The 18,666-nt window shown below is 43.0% G+C and overlaps 1 protein-coding gene across 1 annotated transcript in view; it reads right to left on the bottom strand.

Moving 5' to 3' along the window:
- Positions 1 to 18,666, bottom strand: part of MUC6 (mucin 6, oligomeric mucus/gel-forming) — a 51,718-nt gene that overhangs the window by 13,359 nt on the left and 19,693 nt on the right. Inside the window, exons 18-36 of the mRNA XM_033062778.1 lie at positions 18,516 to 18,568; positions 18,284 to 18,393; positions 17,395 to 17,546; positions 16,528 to 16,669; positions 15,970 to 16,080; positions 15,390 to 15,575; positions 14,744 to 14,983; positions 14,152 to 14,308; positions 13,281 to 13,424; positions 12,601 to 12,663; positions 11,747 to 11,794; positions 10,308 to 10,493; positions 7,339 to 7,380; positions 6,880 to 7,113; positions 6,204 to 6,251; positions 5,474 to 5,788; positions 4,168 to 4,248; positions 2,042 to 2,485; positions 157 to 595 (exon numbers count right to left, since the gene is read on the bottom strand). Of these exons, the coding sequence (XP_032918669.1) occupies positions 157 to 595; positions 2,042 to 2,485; positions 4,168 to 4,248; positions 5,474 to 5,788; positions 6,204 to 6,251; positions 6,880 to 7,113; positions 7,339 to 7,380; positions 10,308 to 10,493; positions 11,747 to 11,794; positions 12,601 to 12,663; positions 13,281 to 13,424; positions 14,152 to 14,308; positions 14,744 to 14,983; positions 15,390 to 15,575; positions 15,970 to 16,080; positions 16,528 to 16,669; positions 17,395 to 17,546; positions 18,284 to 18,393; positions 18,516 to 18,568 (3,195 nt within the window). The remainder of the gene's footprint in view (positions 1 to 156; positions 596 to 2,041; positions 2,486 to 4,167; positions 4,249 to 5,473; positions 5,789 to 6,203; positions 6,252 to 6,879; positions 7,114 to 7,338; positions 7,381 to 10,307; positions 10,494 to 11,746; positions 11,795 to 12,600; positions 12,664 to 13,280; positions 13,425 to 14,151; positions 14,309 to 14,743; positions 14,984 to 15,389; positions 15,576 to 15,969; positions 16,081 to 16,527; positions 16,670 to 17,394; positions 17,547 to 18,283; positions 18,394 to 18,515; positions 18,569 to 18,666) is intronic.

Genomic DNA, 18,666 nt, shown 5'->3' on the forward strand with positions numbered 1-18,666 from the left:
GCCTGAGAGCCATAAAAAAGAAAGGCCATAGCAGTGTTCCAAAGCAGAAAGAAAGGAGAAAGTGCAGCAAAACCTAAAAGTGACTGTGCAAGCAACCTCAGTGGCTGGAAAGGATGACTGGAAAAGAGAGAGCAGGTGGAAGTAGCCTTACCAGGCTGTGAGGAGCTGAGCCATGTTGAGGAAATGGTTGAGGAGGGAGAAGAAGCAGCAGATGGCAGCGTGCTGGTTTTGGCTGTGGTGGGTGCAGAGGACTCTGTTACAGGAGACTCCTTTGCAGCACTGGTTGTTGGGGAAGAGGCCTTGGGCCTCAGGGTTGTAGGTGTAGGCCTGGGGCTGGTGCTGGCAGCTGCTGTGGAGGAGCCTGTGGAAGTGGTGGCAGTGGATGGCAGCCTTGTGCTGAGCGGGCTGCTGGGGGCAGGTGGAGAGCTGGGATTTGGAGAGCTTGTTTCCAGAGGGGCTTCTGTGCTGCTTGCTGGGCTGGGCCCAGTGGAGACAGAGGTCTTGGAGGTGCTGCTGATGGAGGTGGCTGTGCTGGTCTTCTCTGTGGTCACAGGTGACACAATGTGTGGCACAGCTGACTCTTCATGGGTGAAGGCTGTCAGGAGGGAAGCACAGGTCAGTTGTGGATGAGGCCAGAAGGGAAACACAAAGAAGATTGCTCTCAGCTTCAGACTGCAAGCATTAGGAGAACCTGAAATCCAGTACTGCAGGGAGTATTCCCAAGTTCGAAGGAGGACTACGAATGTGTCCTGTCCACGAGCATCTGCTCACTTTCCCTTTTAAATTGGAAGAAATGGAGAGGGGGCCTTCCTAGAGGCAAAAATCTCTCTTCCTCTTCCTGGAACATGGCACTACCTCGATGTTTTAATCCCATCAAGGAACAAGACGTCTGTAAGGATTGCCCCTCCAAGTCTGGCATGCCAGGCTGCAGTGGTGTGAACTTTTCCATGGCCATATTGAAGGATGGCCATACCACAATGCTGATGCTAAAAGGGATGGGAAGGCAGAGCAAAATCTAAAAGTGACTGCTCCGCTGGAAATGAAGTAAGGAAAAGGGAGACAAAGGGGAAGCAGCAAGATGGGTAGGAGAGATTCTTACCAGGCTGTGAGGAGCTGAGCCAGGTTGTGGACACAGTTGAGGAGGGAGAAGAAGCAGCAGGTGGCAGCGTGCTGGTTTTGGCTGTGGTGGGTGCAGAGGACTCTGTTACAGGAGACTCCTTTGCAGCACTGGTTGTTGGGGAAGAGGCCTTGGGCCTCAGGGTTGTAGGTGTAGGCCTGGGGCTGGTGCTGGCAGCTGCTGTGGAGGAGCCTGTGGAAGTGGTGGCAGTGGATGGCAGCCTTGTGCTGAGCGGGCTGCTGGGGGCAGGTGGAGAGCTGGGATTTGGAGAGCTTGTTTCCAGAGGGGCTTCTGTGCTGCTTGCTGGGCTGGGCCCAGTGGAGACAGAGGTCTTGGAGGTGCTGCTGATGGAGGTGGCTGTGCTGGTCTTCTCTGTGGTCACAGGTGACACAATGTGTGGCACAGCTGACTCTTCATGGGTGAAGGCTGTCAGGAGGGAAGCACAGGTCAGTTGATGGTGAAGACAAGACGAGTAGGAAATGGAGGTTGTCAGAAGAAGCACTTTGGGGATAGAATCTAAAATGGAATGCCTATGCTGCTCTGAGTTTTCCTGGGAAAAAGGAGCACTGGAATTGTGAGACTTCCCCACCAGCCACTGTCTGCTTTCTGCTCTAAAGAGGGAGAAAATGGAGACAGTCACTTCTGACGGGAGTGATGCCAGTAGCAGATCCTAGAAGAGGACCTTGTCTGGATATGCATATCTCCATTCAGTAACGGGCCAGAACAGAGGTCAGTCTCCTTTAAGGCAGGTAGGCACCATGGAAGTGACCGTTGCCTGAGAGCCATAAAAAAGAAAGGCCATAGCAGTGTTCCAAAGCAGAAAGAAAGGAGAAAGTGCAGCAAAACCTAAAAGTGACTGTGCAAGCAACCTCAGTGGCTGGAAAGGATGACTGGAAAAGAGAGAGCAGGTGGAAGTAGCCTTACCAGGCTGTGAGGAGCTGAGCCATGTTGAGGAAATGGTTGAGGAGGGAGAAGAAGCAGCAGATGGCAGCGTGCTGGTTTTGGCTGTGGTGGGTGCAGAGGACTCTGTTACAGGAGACTCCTTTGCAGCACTGGTTGTTGGGGAAGAGGCCTTGGGCCTCAGGGTTGTAGGTGTAGGCCTGGGGCTGGTGCTGGCAGCTGCTGTGGAGGAGCCTGTGGAAGTGGTGGCAGTGGATGGCAGCCTTGTGCTGAGCGGGCTGCTGGGGGCAGGTGGAGAGCTGGGATTTGGAGAGCTTGTTTCCAGAGGGGCTTCTGTGCTGCTTGCTGGGCTGGGCCCAGTGGAGACAGAGGTCTTGGAGGTGCTGCTGATGGAGGTGGCTGTGCTGGTCTTCTCCGTGGTCACAGGTGACACAATGTGTGGCACAGCTGACTCTTCATGGGTGAAGGCTGTCAGGAGGAAGGGACAGGTAAAATTGAGGATGCCCACCTGGCCAATTCTTCACACCCCTTATTCAGACATGAGAAGTGGATCACAAAAGCCAAAGGAGGTACACCCATGCAATTCAAGGGAGAGACAGTTTTCAGAAGTGAAGAAAGTAAAAACTAAATGAAGATCCACCTATGAGTTGCAAAAGCAGTCACTCACCACATCCCACCACTTGCCAATATCCAGCCAGTCTCCAAGCAATGGCAACTTGACAGTACCTGCCCTACTCTCCCACTGTGCAGGTCAGCGTCATGTTCTCTGGTATGCTCCTTGGCCACTGGCTTTGGCACAGCTATGCTGTCAGTGTCCCTGATGGACTCGTGCCCCAACCCAGGCCTGCTCCGTGGCTGGCAGAAGGACAAACAGAGGAGGCCCAGGGGCTAAACTGGCACTCCAGGGTGATCACCAAAGTACCTGTTTGTCATCAACACTGGCTGAGATGCACATCTAAAAGAGCACCAGGAAACCTGCTGGGAACGTAATTAGCTCCATCCCAAGAACAGGCAGTGCACAGGCTCAGGAAGACTCTGGAGAATGAACCTGGTCAGAGGCACAGTAATGAAGCTACGCAAATACAGAACTGGGATGTGGTTTGGAAGGGAACAATGAAAGTAGGGAGGAAGGGTGGAGCAACAGAAAAAAGGACAGGGGGAACTAACAAGCAGGAGAAGGAGGGGTAGGAAGGATTCTTACTGGGCTGTGAGGAGCTGAGCCAGGTTGTGGACACAGTTGAGGAGGGAGAAGAAGCAGCAGATGGCAGCGTGCTGGTTTTGGCTGTGGTGGGTGCAGAGGACTCTGTTACAGGAGACTCCTTTGCAGCACTGGTTGTTGGGGAAGAGGCCTTGGGCCTCAGGGTTGTAGGTGTAGGCCTGGGGCTGGTGCTGGCAGCTGCTGTGGAGGAGCCTGTGGAAGTGGTGGCAGTGGATGGCAGCCTTGTGCTGAGCGGGCTGCTGGGGGCAGGTGGAGAGCTGGGATTTGGAGAGCTTGTTTCCAGAGGGGCTCCTGTGCTGCTTGCTGGGCTGGGCCCAGTGGAGACAGAGGTCTTGGAGGTGCTGCTGATGGAGGTGGCTGTGCTGGTCTTCTCTGTGGTCACAGGTGACACAATGTGTGGCACAGCTGACTCTTCATGGGTGAAGGCTGTCAGGAGGGAAGCACAGGTCAGTTGTGGATGAGGCCAGAAGGGAAACACAAAGAAGATTGCTCTCAGCTTCAGACTGCAAGCATTAGGAGAACCTGAAATCCAGTACTGCAGGGAGTATTCCCAAGTTCGAAGGAGGACTACAAATGTGTCCTGTCCACGAGCATCTGCTCACTTTCCCTTTTAAATTGGAAGAAATGGAGAGGGGGGCCTTCCTAGGGGCAAAAATCTCTCTTCCTCTTCCTGGAACATGGCACTACCTCGATGTTTTAATCCCTTCAAGGAACAAGACGTCTGTAAGGATTGCCCCTCCAAGTCTGGCATGCCAGGCTGCAGTGGTGTGAACTTTTCCATGGCCATATTGAAGGATGGCCATACCACAATGCTGATGCTAAAAGGGATGGGAAGGCAGAGCAAAATCTAAAAGTGACTGCTCCGCTGGAAATGAAGTAAGGAAAAGGGAGACAAAGGGGAAGCAGCAAGATGGGTAGGAGAGATTCTTACCAGGCTGTGAGGAGCTGAGCCATGTTGAGGAAATGGTTGAGGAGGGAGAAGAAGCAGCAGGTGGCAGCGTGCTGGTTTTGGCTGTGGTGGGTGCAGAGGACTCTGTTACAGGAGACTCCTTTGCAGCACTGGTTGTTGGGGAAGAGGCCCTGGGCCTCAGGGTTGTAGGTGTAGGCCTGGGGCTGGTGCTGGCAGCTGCTGTGGAGGAGCCTGTGGAAGTGGTGGCAGTGGATGGCAGCCTTGTGCTGAGCGGGCTGCTGGGGGCAGGTGGAGAGCTGGGATTTGGAGAGCTTGTTTCCAGAGGGGCTTCTGTGCTGCTTGCTGGGCTGGGCCCAGTGGAGACAGAGGTCTTGGAGGTGCTGCTGATGGAGGTGGCTGTGCTGGTCTTCTCCGTGGTCACAGGTGACACAATGTGTGGCACAGCTGACTCTTCATGGGTGAAGGCTGTCAGGAGGAAGGGACAGGTAAAATTGAGGATGCCCACCTGGCCAATTCTTCACACCCCTTATTCAGACATGAGAAGTGGATCACAAAAGCCAAAGGAGGTACACCCATGCAATTCAAGGGAGAGACAGTTTTCAGAAGTGAAGAAAGTAAAAACTAAATGAAGATCCACCTATGAGTTGCAAAAGCAGTCACTCACCACATCCCACCACTTGCCAATATCCAGCCAGTCTCCAAGCAATGGCAACTTGACAGTACCTGCCCTACTCTCCCACTGTGCAGGTCAGCGTCATGTTCTCTGGTATGCTCCTTGGCCACTGGCTTTGGCACAGCTATGCTGTCAGTGTCCCTGATGGACTCGTGCCCCAACCCAGGCCTGCTCCGTGGCTGGCAGAAGGACAAACAGAGGAGGCCCAGGGGCTAAACTGGCACTCCAGGGTGATCACCAAAGTACCTGTTTGTCATCAACACTGGCTGAGATGCACATCTAAAAGAGCACCAGGAAACCTGCTGGGAACGTAATTAGCTCCATCCCAAGAACAGGCAGTGCACAGGCTCAGGAAGACTCTGGAGAATGAACCTGGTCAGAGGCACAGTAATGAAGCTACGCAAATACAGAACTGGGATGTGGTTTGGAAGGGAACAATGAAAGTAGGGAGGAAGGGTGGAGCAACAGAAAAAAGGACAGGGGGAACTAACAAGCAGGAGAAGGAGGGGTAGGAAGGATTCTTACTGGGCTGTGAGGAGCTGAGCCAGGTTGTGGACACAGTTGAGGAGGGAGAAGAAGCAGCAGATGGCAGCGTGCTGGTTTTGGCTGTGGTGGGTGCAGAGGACTCTGTTACAGGAGACTCCTTTGCAGCACTGGTTGTTGGGGAAGAGGCCCTGGGCCTCAGGGTTGTAGGTGTAGGCCTGGGGCTGGTGCTGGCAGCTGCTGTGGAGGAGCCTGTGGAAGTGGTGGCAGTGGATGGCAGCCTTGTGCTGAGCGGGCTGCTGGGGGCAGGTGGAGAGCTGGGATTTGGAGAGCTTGTTTCCAGAGGGGCTTCTGTGCTGCTTGCTGGGCTGGGCCCAGTGGAGACAGAGGTCTTGGAGGTGCTGCTGATGGAGGTGGCTGTGCTGGTCTTCTCTGTGGTCACAGGTGACACAATGTGTGGCACAGCTGACTCTTCATGGGTGAAGGCTGTCAGGAGGAAGGCACAGGTCAGTTTTATGTTGCTTTTTTATGTTTTGTAGTTTTTGTGCTCAGTTTTCGGCTAGGTTTGGAGGCCCACTAAATCTGGTTGATTTTGGGTGTTTGTTTTTTTTTCAGTCAATAAAAGGTGTCTGTTACCCTAAATACATTCCCTCCTTCCTTTCTTCTGCTTCATAAGTGCTTGCTCTTGTCCATTTTTAATATTGACCTCTAGTAATTTATCTAACTCCTCCTTTCTGGGACAGTTGCGTGGGGAAGAGCTATGACTTCTTTACTGGTACCTTGAAATTGTCTTGCTGCAGACTCCTTTGTGAGGGATCCTTGGGAGGTGTGTTGCTACTAAAGGGATATGGATGCATTGGCCAGGGATGACTCTTATGTCTTTCATGACCAGAGCACTCACCTGTTACTACTTTAGTAGCTGGTGTCTTAGCTCTGGTTGGCTCCCTTGCTACAAAGAAAGGGAGGAGAGAAAAGAATGATTGAGTCCTGGGGAAGGATTCTAGGCAAAATATGTTGTGGCGTCTTCCCAAAGGAGGATAAACACTAAGACAACTCTGGCACATGGGTCTAAGTTCTTGCCCACCCTCCACTGGTGACTCTTGCACTCGGGCTTAGCATCGGTCCTTGAGGTTCTATTTGCTGAACTGCACTTTTCCTTGGTGTGCCAGGGCCTAGGCATACTTTGGCTGGAGTTGATGCCTTGGGTTATGCCTCTCACTCAAAACTGTCCTGAGCTATAAACTGGAGATGTGTTTCCAGTTTCACTGCCCTTGCCCCACTGTGCATTCTCTGGGCAGCACTGTAAGAAGAGGGATGTGTTTTAGCTTGTGTCTGATTGGCAGTTGTAGGGCAGAAACTCATGAATGCTGGAACTCTCTCTGAGGCCTGTGCCCCAGAGCCAAAGCCCTGAAGTTGCAGGGAGGAGGATACAGTGAGGGTCATGTGTGGGTCAGGCCCAGGAGCTGCCAATGTCCCATGGCAATAGCAGGGGCAATTGAGAATGAGCACCAAAACTGAGGCCCTTGCTTAGGAGAGAAGGGTGGCAGAGCAGCAGGAAGGGCAGGAGGGAGCCTTACCAGGATATGATGTTCCCAGCTGGGTTGAGGAGAGGGAAGAAGCAGATGAGGCTGAGGTGACAGGCAAAGAGCTGGAGCTTGGAAATATCCCTGTCAGTGGAACTTCAGGGCTGGTGGCAGGGCTGGTCTCTCTTGGGACAGAGGTGCTGCTGGTGGACGTGGCTGGGGTGGTCTGTGTCTGTGAGACAAGGTGCTGCACAGGCTGTGTCAACGTTGTTCTTATGTGGGTGACAACTACAGAGAGAAAAGCACAAGTTGATTGAGCATGGGTCTGAAGGATGCTTCTGAAATTTTATACTCCCTGACTTTTTCTGAAACTCCTGAGAAAAGAAGAACCTCATTGGATGCACATATTTCCCCTCCCAGGTATTCCAAACTGGGCAAGACCATCATCCAGAAAAGGTGGTATAAGCGAAGCAGTCTTAGGGCAAGGGCATCTCTCTAGCCCCCTTTACTCACCTTCTGGGTAGTGCAGAGTGGTTGCTTCGGTTCCCTCACTCTCTGTGATGAAAGAATGAGTATTAGTAATGGCTGGGAGCTGGTAAGGTTCCTAGAGGAAGCTGTAATTGCTTGCAAAGAAGACCCAGATATATGCACCCTAACAGTAGTTTGTGGGAGAGAGTTGGATTTGGGAAAGAGTGTACAGCTGCCCTCCCACTACAACAGACTTCCCACCACACACTGACCCAGCCTGTCAGTTGCTAATGTAGTAATACATGCTGCCATACAGCCTCAGAGGAGACTGCTCTTCTTCGTATATTGAGTGTCAGACATTCTGAAAGGTTAATATTTTTGGGGGGAGCATTTCTTACAAAGGGTAGCGGGAATATATATTCTGTGGTCTGTGAATTGTCAAGAACTTGCTTTGAAGTGTAGAGAGATTTTGTCTAAATTTGGAGGAAGTGTTGGAAGAGAATGTTAGCTTAACATCATATTTGGGTGTCAGACACTTGCTCTGTTGGCAAGACAAATTTCCATTTTACTCACACTTGTTATCCATGTTCTCTCCTTTCTACTTGCAATGTTAAGACCACTAGTAAGAATGTTTGGGGATTTTTTTATAAAGAGTATATTGACGTGTCTTGTGAGTGATGGCTTTACCTGACAGATATGAGAAAGTGCTATTTACCTGCTGTTGTTATTTTAGGCTGGCTGAAAGTTGTGCTCTGAGTTGTGGTTTGAGTAGGTATTGAGGAGGTTGCCATCTCCCTTTTGGTGGTGGTCTTGAAAGGTGGTGAGGTGACCCCTACTTGTTCTGTCTCTGTTGAAGCAGCGGTTGATGAGGCAAAAGGTGATGAAGGAACAGACTTTGGTGTAGTGGCCAAGGTTCTTTTCATTGAGGTAGTTATAGAAGGGGTAGTGATGGTTGTACTCATGTTTGGTGTGGTAAAAATTGATGTTGTACGTTCTTTTGGAGTAAAGATAAAAATATAATGTGAGTAACCAATTCATAGAAAAATTAAAACCAGGTAAATTATAAAGAAGTTACTTAGTTACTTATTTACAGTAATTTCACGATTATAAGCTGCACTGATTATAAGCCACACTCCTGGGTGTCAGCAACTTTTCATTCTTTGTCCATACATAAGCTGCACCTGATTATAAGCCGCACATTACAATACAGAGTGTGATAAAAGGTATCTGTTCTATCACCATCTGTTGAGGGTGGGAGCAGTGATCCTTATCTCAACAGCAGATATTCTGCTAATGGGCCATCCATTGGAACCAGGCGGGGCATTGTTCTTTATCTTTTCATAACTTGTCCTTCTTCCAGCGAGTAATTTTCTGCTAATGGTCCATTGAGTCCCACTGTGTGACTGATAAAATTACTTCATCCCATTGGAAGTTGCTCCAGCCAGGGGGAAGAGCCCAACATTTCTTACCAAGATAAAAACAGAAGTTTTGGGACACTAAGGGAGCCCCTTTCTCCACCGGACTCCAGAGGAAAACCGGATTTCTCCACATCACCACTGGACCTCCGGAGGGAAACTGCACCTTCTACAGGAGCACTGCTCCAACTGAGCCACATCTGTCACTGCAGGAGGATGCAGCCACCATTTAATGGGACTGCTACCAACACCCTGCCTGACGGGGTGTCAGGTTGTACTCTGACTTTGTCAGGGTTTGGAGTTTGTTCCTTTGTAGTACTGTATTTCTATTTTAATTTCCCTAGAAAAGAACTTTTATTCCTAATTCCCATATTTTTGCCTGAAAGCCCCTTGATTTCAAAATTATAATAATTTGGAGGGAGGGGGTTTACATTGTCCATTTCAAAGAGAAGTTCCTGCATTTCTCAGCAGATAACTGTCCTCCAAACTAAAACAGCAACTTTTTGTTCTTTGTCCGTATATAAGCCGCACCTGATTACAAGCTGCACTTCGGGTTCGGACCAAAATTTTAGTCAAAATGGTGCAGCTTATAATCGTGAAATTACTGTACTTATTTTAGAGGTAATTTTAAATTTTTTAAATATTTTCAGTATGACTGTTGAATTCATGTTCTCATAAGCTTACCAAATATTTCCGTAATTATATTTCTCTTCTATTATCTCATGTCTGTCTTTGTTCTCATTTTCTGTATTAAACAAATCTAATACAGGAAAATAAATGTTTTGCTAAATAGTTAGCTTTGGCTAAAGTCTCTATATGGGCTTTATCCATTGGCTTTTAATATGTTCCGAATCCAAAGTCACACTTGCAGCTTTCTGCAATCTGTATTGCAAAGCTAAATAACATCATACTGTAGACTCTCCTTGCCTCAGTGCACAAATCATCTATCACAATGTCAGCTTTTGTGTATTTTGACTCTTTCGGCACCTATTTTTACCTTTGCTTTTCCTGACAGCCATGGTCCAAGATGGTTTATTAGTTGAAGTGCGTGGTGATATGAGGCTGAATGAGGCTCCACAAGCCACAGAGTAAGAAAGTAATCTGTGCTGGCAGAGTCATCCTCCAGAAAATAGGACTTTAGAAACCTAGGCAGAGCTGCTACACTGATACCTATATGACTCTGGTTTGCAGCTTGCTTACATTATTCAGAGTCCATAGACTGGGGGCTCCTTGAACTCCATAACTGAACCAGTGGAAAAGAGGCTGAAGCTGAGCTAATAAACCTAACTGGAGCTGGGCTTGTTCAGTGCTTATAGAACTTCTAATTGTGTTTCTCAGATGAGTCACTTTTTAGTTGCATTTTTAACCTAATGCCTATATCCTTTATCTTTTCATTCACTTTCAATCTACACTTCTGAACATTTCTGGTTAATAAACTCCTTTCTGGAAGCCTGCTTTGCCTGCTTCATGATTTGGAGTCTAATGCTTGGATGTTGTATGAATTTGAAATACATTCCTAGGAATGGTATCTCAACCATGTACAGAGGTATAGAACAAGTTCACTACAATTTATTTTAGACAATAATGCTAAAAACCTACCAGTTGTTGACTTGATTGTGACAAGAGGTTGAGAGGGTGAAGTTCTTGGAATTGTAATTTTTGCAGTTATTGTTGGATTTGTAGTCTCAGTAGTCTCAAGTGATACAGTTGTTGCAGAAGTACTAGGTTCTGTTGGTAGTGTGCTTGTGGTAGAGCTCCTTGTTACTTTAGGCTGCACTGTTGTTACTAAGAGAAAAAAAAACAAAAGGAAAAGATAAGAATTAGTCCTCAATAATCTATTAATATCTATATAAATGGAATTTTTCTAAAGGAAAACCAGTTTTTTTATAGCTATTACCCATAGCTACTATTAAAATCCATTACCTTTCAGATTAAACCTTGAAGAGCTGTTATCCATTATGTGCAGTGAATGCATTAAATCGATATTCTTGGAGATGCTTTAAACCTTTTTCTTCACTTTAAAGTGAATTTGGCATAAATACTTGCTCATATCAGCAGAGATGGAACAATATTCCAATCCTATATCCAGTAGTATCCATAATTTTATTATTCACACAACCCACAATGTAAAGTTTTCCAATACCATATGTCTTCAGGGAAATTAATGGAATTTCTAACAAATTTAAGAACAGCATATGTAGATTCCTTTCCTATATCAGGCTTTAGAGATTTGGTATAGTCAGTCACACAATTCCATCAAGACTTTCTTTAATTGTTGAAGTGTTATATGGCCAGTCCTTAGTAAGATTTGGCACAAATTTTTGTGAGATCTTTTTCATCATAGATTCATAGAAGGACTTGGGTCGGCACAGACCATTAAAGATAATCTAATCCACTCCTTCTGCAATGAGCAGGGACATATTCAACTAGGTCAGGTTGCTCAAAGGCCTCTCCAGCCTGAATTGAATGCTTCCAGATAAGGGGATTCAACAGTCTCTCTGGGCAACATCTTCCAGTATTCTACCAGCCTCATCATAAATAATTTCTTCCTTACATCTAGTCTGAATCTACTCTCTTCTGATTTAAAACCATCACCCCTTGTCCCATCACAACAGGCCCTACTTAAAAAGTCTGTCCCCATCTTTTTCATAAGCCCCACTCAAGAACTGAAAAGCCACAAAGAGGTCTTCATGGAGCCTTCAGCCCAGGCTGAATAACACCAGATCTCAGCTTTTTCTCACAGCAGAGGTGTTCCAGCCCTCTGGTCATTTTTGTGGCCCTCCTCTGTCTTTCTTGAATTAAAGGCTCTCATCAGAGCACAGGGGTATGGTGCCCTCCCTTGACCTGCTGGCCACACAGCTGTTGACGCAGCCCAGGATATTATGGTAGCAGGGTATTTTTCATCATTTCACCTCATGCACGTGAAACTGATAATGCTGCTCTATCACACAGAAAAGGACATTACTGATTTCATAAACTCTTATCAGGACATAATATCAGTGTCTAAGTTACACAGTTGGTCAACTGTGTAGACTAACCTGGTGAAGGAGAAGATGGTTCAGGTGTGGTGGTAACGTTTACTTGTCCTGTTACATAAAGGCAAAAGAGGTTAAATTTGTGAATAAAAGCATATTAAAATACCCCAGATAAGGCAAATCTCATTGCATTCCAAGAATTGTGCTAATTACTGAGGTATTCCTGAAAGTACTTAATGTTACATATTTCAGAGGTCAAATTCACATCAAAGGACTTAATTACAAAGAAGACAATACATCTCATTATTATAATGAACACTAGTAAGTTTTTCCTATCTTTGTTATAACTTTTATGGCTAAGGGCACCTCAGTTTTTAGGGACAGAGAAACATGGTTTTGTATGTAAGGGAGATCACTAGCTGAGATCCTGGTTACACAAGATAGAATTTTTTAGTAAGAATTTTGTTCTTAAGGTTTTTGGGTTTTTTTACACCTGCATGAAAATCCAAACTATCCAGCTAGAGTCTATCCAAAACATTCTTTAATAAAATACATTTTCATGGAAATAAGCCATATGGTAACCTCAAATTATTAAAAAAACCCCACAAAAACAACACTCTAAAAAGACATTTATTGAGTCCAGTAGCTAAATCTGCTCTTCTGTTACACATTCCCTTTTTCTGTGAAATGTGTTGAATACCCCTGAGACTCACAGCTCTGCTGGCCTGTGCCTCACACAGATTAGAACACCAAGATTTTATTTTACAAGCAGTATAGTAATGGGTTTACTTTGAAAGGAAGTTATGTTTAGATGAACACTCATTTTGTGAGAGATACTAGAAAAATATCTTCTTTGAGTCTGTGCAAATATTGTAGTATGGTTTTCAAGTTACTGTGGAGAAAGAAATGCTGCTTACCACATGGCATGCACCTTTCCTCTTCATGGTCAAAGTATTCATCATGAGAGCAGTTGTAACAGCCTGAAGAAAGGGGAAGAGTTTGTTTTACACTTCTCAGAGAAAGGCATTTAATTTACACTATTTAGAATTGAATATATATTATTTCTATTATTAAAAAATAGTATCAATTGCAGCATCATGAATTCAGGTAAGTGTTTTCCAAAACCTCAGAAGGAGGTTTTGTGTATGTAGGAATTTGTTTTGTTTCTCCAGCTATATCAATTTGTTTAATAAAAATAAAATAATAAAATATTAATTAATTAAATAGTAATATTAATTAAGTAGTTAATTAATAGTTAACATAATAATAACAATATTAATTGCTGTCTCCACATGTTTTCTTTCCTAAGTACAGTGCATTCTTTTGATTTGGTGCAAGTCAGAATTTCTCTTCAGACAGGTTGAGCTTGATATAAAGCTGAGCTTGATATAAAGCTAAATACAGTACATCTAATGAGTTGATTATGTACTTAAAACACTACTAGTAAGGGAAAGATCGGCAAAACTTCTTCAAAAATATCATCAATTAGATTACCATTATTTAATTGTGATATGAATGATTAAAAATTTAAAAAACCAAAAACCACTGAAAACAATCATGTTACTGTTTTCTGGTTTCCTGTAGTAGAGGTTATTACCTTCAATATTGACATATTTGTAGTTTTGATTTGGACAGTTACAAGGCCTGTAGTGCCAGTCACATTTGTCATCGTTGTAGCCATGGGAAGAAGCATCATCACTTCCTGTTGTTTTATGAGAATTGTAATACTCACAATAGACAGCTAAAAAAAAGGACAAACAATAGAGAAGTAAATTTTTTAAAAAAATTAATGGGATTATAGTTCCACAGTACTAGAAGGATGACAAAATTAATTAACAGTTGGAATAAAAAAAACCTTCACTGAAGTGATTAGCTTCTGATGTAAATATATATTTTAACTCATGGAAGTCAGTTTCTTTTTTTGCAAGTACAGTATGCAGGCATTTCCACAACTCTTCATACATAATATATTGAAATGTGGAAAGAAAACCCTGAAAGATTTATAGCATGTTCATCCTCTTTTTTCCACTATATGTGCTGTTTTGGAACACCTTGATGTCATTTTCCTGTTTTACAGTGTTCCAGCCACCACATCTGTCTTCATTCCCTTGACATCCACACAGAAGGTGATTTCATCAGAGCTCAAATGCAATATTTTTTACAATTTCATGCTTTCTCTGCTGGCAAACTCACAGTGCACTATACAGTGATAGCAGAATAAACAATCTGCTTTCTGTGACCACATTATTTTCTCTCTCTTTACTCCACGATAAAAAGAGTTAAAATGTTTTTGTTAATTTAGCAGAAAAGCACAGATTTCAAAACCCAGATGGCTGAGGTCAACTCCTTGCCCACAGAGAAAACGTAAACTTTGAGGTGATCATTAATAAGTTTCTTATGTTGCCAAATGAATATACTGACAATAAACATCTCATAAACTTTTTTAAGGAGAGCTTAAGGAAACTCACGACAGAACTCAGGGGTCCTCCAGTCAATGCAGATGCCTTTCTCCAAGCAGGCCATGGCATAGACTGAGATGGAGTCACACATGCACTGACAGTCCCCTCCAATGTCACACCCACAGGAGTCTCGCACACACGCCTCATAGTAGGGCATACGATTCACCTGCATGGCAAAAAGAAGGCATTAATTTTCCAAGATTATTTTGTGCTATTATACTCTATGTATATGCATAGCCACTGCAGCATTATCCGCATTTCTCACTGGTTTTCACCACCTGAAAATGCATTAATCAATATCAAAAGCATCACCAACAGACTGACTAATTCCTGATTCTTAAGTCATCATTCTTTCTTCACTCTTGTAGTTTTAACTAACAGTTAATACCATACTTAGCTTTTGTGTTCACAAAAGGGCTGAAGAAATTCAGGAAAAAAAGAAAATGAACATAAATGTGAGCCATAAAATTTTTAACATGTATTTTATTGAAACATTTTGTCAAACAGAAACATTTCGTCATGATCTGTTGGAGCATGAGCATTTGGAAGAACACAGATTATGCCTATAAATTAAAAAAAAAAAGAGCAAATAAATTCTTACTTTATTGTGACAGGCAGAAAAAACTTGGCTGTTGATAACGGAACATGTCTTTTCTGCCCATGCTTTGCGATAAGGGTTCTTGCTACAGGGGTCCACTACAAAGAACACATCTCCACAAAGAGGATTCTCTTTCCAAGAGTTGACAAATTCCAGCTCATTTGATGCCACGTACTTGCTTCGAGTTTCAAAGTCATCCTTCATGTTACCATTATAGTTCCCACACAAACCACAGATTGTTTCCTAGATTCAATGAAAGCACCAATAGCAGTTCAGCAAGTTAAAATTCTCACCTTCCCTTTTGATTACAGACAGTGCTTTAGGAATGAATGTCATCTACAAATTCTCATAACATACTTGTGCATGGGTTTCTCCTCTGAACTGTAAACTGTCATCATTTAGAGATCAAATTCAAATGTGCAGCTGCATAAATTACAAACACATATCAAAAGTCCCCTGATTGCAGTACGGAAATGCCTTAAAAGGTAGCCTATTGTAAAGATCTCTGCTGTTTTGGAGATAATGATAAAAATGAATTGCTAGTAGCTTTTCTGGAAAACCTTTGCCATCAGAGAGATTCAAGGCAAATGTGCTCAAATGTTCAGTTCAATCTGAATCGAGGCATTTTAAGGAAATCATTTTGCAATACCTGTGTTTCTCTGGAGATCTTGATGAAGAAGTTCATGTGCTTATTCCAAATAAGGGTCATGTTGTATTTTCCTGGGATAATGATATCAAACATCAGGTGAAGGGCGTTCTTTATCACTTTGTATTGTACACCAGGATTTTCCCCAGAAATAGCAAAGGTTTCATCTCTCAGTATGATTGTCAGATTCTGGAAGAAAATTTATCTGGAAGTTACAACTTATCAAGTTTCAGTACTTTCTTTGCTGAAGTTCAGATGCTGTGATACTCCAGCAGGAAAACAGTATTTTTTGATTGAGCAATTCACTGCAGAGTAAATTTCAAAATTTCCTGGCTTCTATATAGACAAGATCCTTGGAGAATGAAACACAACATGAGAATTAAAAAAAAAACCTCAACAAAAAACTATGGCATTCCCTGCTAAAACCAAGACTCTAGGTTTAGCACATAATTTCACTTACAAGACCTTTCTCTTAAGATACAGCTAAAGCTCCCAAAAATGGAAAGAAATGAAAAAAATGAAGAAAACCAAAACCTGGTCTTAAAATCCATTCAGCTGGATAATGGCAGAAAGAAGAGCTTACCCCAAGGTAAATGCTGATAGATCTGGAGCATGTAACTCCTGATTTCCCACAGATGACATTCTCAGTAACAATTTTGAAAGAAGAAATGGGTCTGTTAACACTGCAGCCATCCTAAAAAGAACCAAAATAAACCACAAGAAGCACAAAGGCTCAATAGACTCTGCCTGAAGTCTTCCAACTTAAAACATAAATGTATAAGAAAATACAGGCTGCTTAAAATGTCATGACTAATTCTGTTTTGGGAGGTGACCTGCTTTGCTGGCCAAACTGACATAACTTCCCTAAAAGACATATTTGTCTGGTACAGGATACATTAACTATTTAAACATATTATTAAAAAATCTAAAATTGGTTATAATTGCATAAAACAATGTTTTCTTTAGAAGCAAAATATTTTCTAAGTACTGAAATAAGCACAATATATAGAAACTCAGTAAGTCATTATAAAGATTCAAAGTGCTGTACTGTTTATTGATGCTTCCTAGCATATTTTTATTAGTCATTTAAATCCAGCTATTGCTGAGATGCTGCTGAAATAACCAGGAGGAAGCAGGTTACCGTAGCTAATATATATTCACAGTTGCCATCAAACACAAAACGCTGTCCATCAAAGGTGGTGATGTGGCCTTCTCCATACAGATTACAGGTGGAGGAACACCTTGTTTTCTGAACACATTTCCATTTGCCTTTTGTGCAAGTGCTGGGAATGAGAAGAGAAATCACACTCAGATTTCAAAGAAATGCCATCTTCACCTGCCTATTTTTATATACATCCACTTTCATCAATAATGTGTTCAATAAATTGACTTATGTACACTGAGACCAAGTTACAGTTAATTAAAATTTATGGACTGCCTACAAAATGAATTCATAATAAGGAAGAAACCTTAAATCATTTTTGTGCTTTTTCATGAAAGATACAGTATATAAAACCCATTTATTTTTGCACTTAATGAGATCAGAAGTCACTGCTCTGTGTAGTTTGGGGAGTGTTTTATTTTTTAATAATAGATTAGTAACTGGAAAGGGAATAAAGTACTTTAAGGATGCTGCTAAAGAGATGGGAATCTTTTTGGGGGTGATTGCTTTTATCTACAGAAAAGATTTTTCCCTCATCTTTATTTAAGTAGAGTTGTTAATAATACTTGACTTTCTATCATTTACAGTCACAGGCCCTACTGGATACCTTTATTCTTGAACATACATAAGGCAGAAATTATCCCTGACACTGGTACAACTCTTATCCATACATATATTATCAAATGTTAAGCTTCTCTGTCTGTTAATCCCTGTACTCCATCATGGTATTTCTTCCTTACAGCTGTTGCTATTTCCTACTCTCCAGTCAATTAAACACTTATTTTTATGTGGCTGTACACTTCAGTGAAACAGAGGATGTGCAATGAAAAACCCTGTGATTCTTACCAGATCTCACATTCAGTCTGGATTTGTTCACCTCTTCCATAAGCAAGGCCACCGTATTCACATGGACACTCCTCAGCTGGCACACACTTGCCATCGAGATTTTCATAGAGGCCATCAGCACAGACACAGCCTGATTCACACTTCGTGGGTATCTGGGAAAGGCCAACAGATTGCAAAACAAAAAGAAAAGAAGGTGAGATGCATTTTATCCTGGATGTGAACAGTGTCAGGAGTGAACCTGTGCCAAGTTCTGTTTGGTCTTGATTTTAGTTTTGTGATGTTCCTTGTATTAACAAGCTGAACTAGTTTCACTGAAGGTGTAACATATACTTGTGGTCTGAGATACTAAACATACCTGAAGAATCTGAAAAATTTATCTTCCATCAAGACCAGTCTTTCAGAAATAGTACATAAGAATATCCTTCATATCAAGGAAGCTTATTATAATTCTTCCAATTAGACTGTTTCCTTAATATAAGAAAACCCTATCAGGACAGCCCAGATCTTCACCTAGCCCAGTTCTCCTGCATTCTGTGAGTAGCAGAGAGTTGAGAAAAGAAAGAACAGGAAGCATAAACCCCATATTTACATTGACATGGAGTCACAGCTTATGGAGTACCTGAGCAAGAGATTATAGTCATGTAGTTAAGAATCCTTAATGGATTTTTATTCAAACAGAATTTAATTCACGCAATTAATTTCTTTAATCACTTCTTAAATATAAGTACAATTTTTGTGTCCACAGCCTGATATTTAAGTGGATCATTTATCATATCAGATAAAATAATTCCTTTAATTTCACTAGAATCAATGTAGTCTCGTTTAAAGTAACAGCTCACACACTCTACCTCTCTCAAAGGGATAAAAATCCCAGAGCTGTGAAACTCACACATTCAATTCCAGTAGCCAGCATCTGACAGGTAGGGGCACATGCAGCTCCATACTTGTTTTCTAAATTGTCAGAACATGATATGTATTTCTTAGGAGCTTTGCAGTTTTCTAGAAAAAAGGAAGAAAAACGAACATTGAGGAGAAATTAACATAAAAGAGACCAGCAAAGTAGTAATTTTACAACATAAAGGACAAAAAGTGTTTCTAAGTAAACAATACCAGACTCATACCTGCAGGATTTTGAGGTTTGCCTGTGCAACTTAGCCTCCCATTAACACAGTAGCTAGGGAGAAAAAGAAAAGCAATAAAAATCTCTCCTACGAAAGACATTTTGATTTTTTGCAAAATTGTTCTATTAAAAATGTTTCACTCATGTTACTA

This window comes from Catharus ustulatus, chromosome 6, assembly GCF_009819885.2.
Source record: "Catharus ustulatus isolate bCatUst1 chromosome 6, bCatUst1.pri.v2, whole genome shotgun sequence".
Lineage (NCBI taxonomy): Eukaryota > Metazoa > Chordata > Aves > Passeriformes > Turdidae > Catharus > Catharus ustulatus.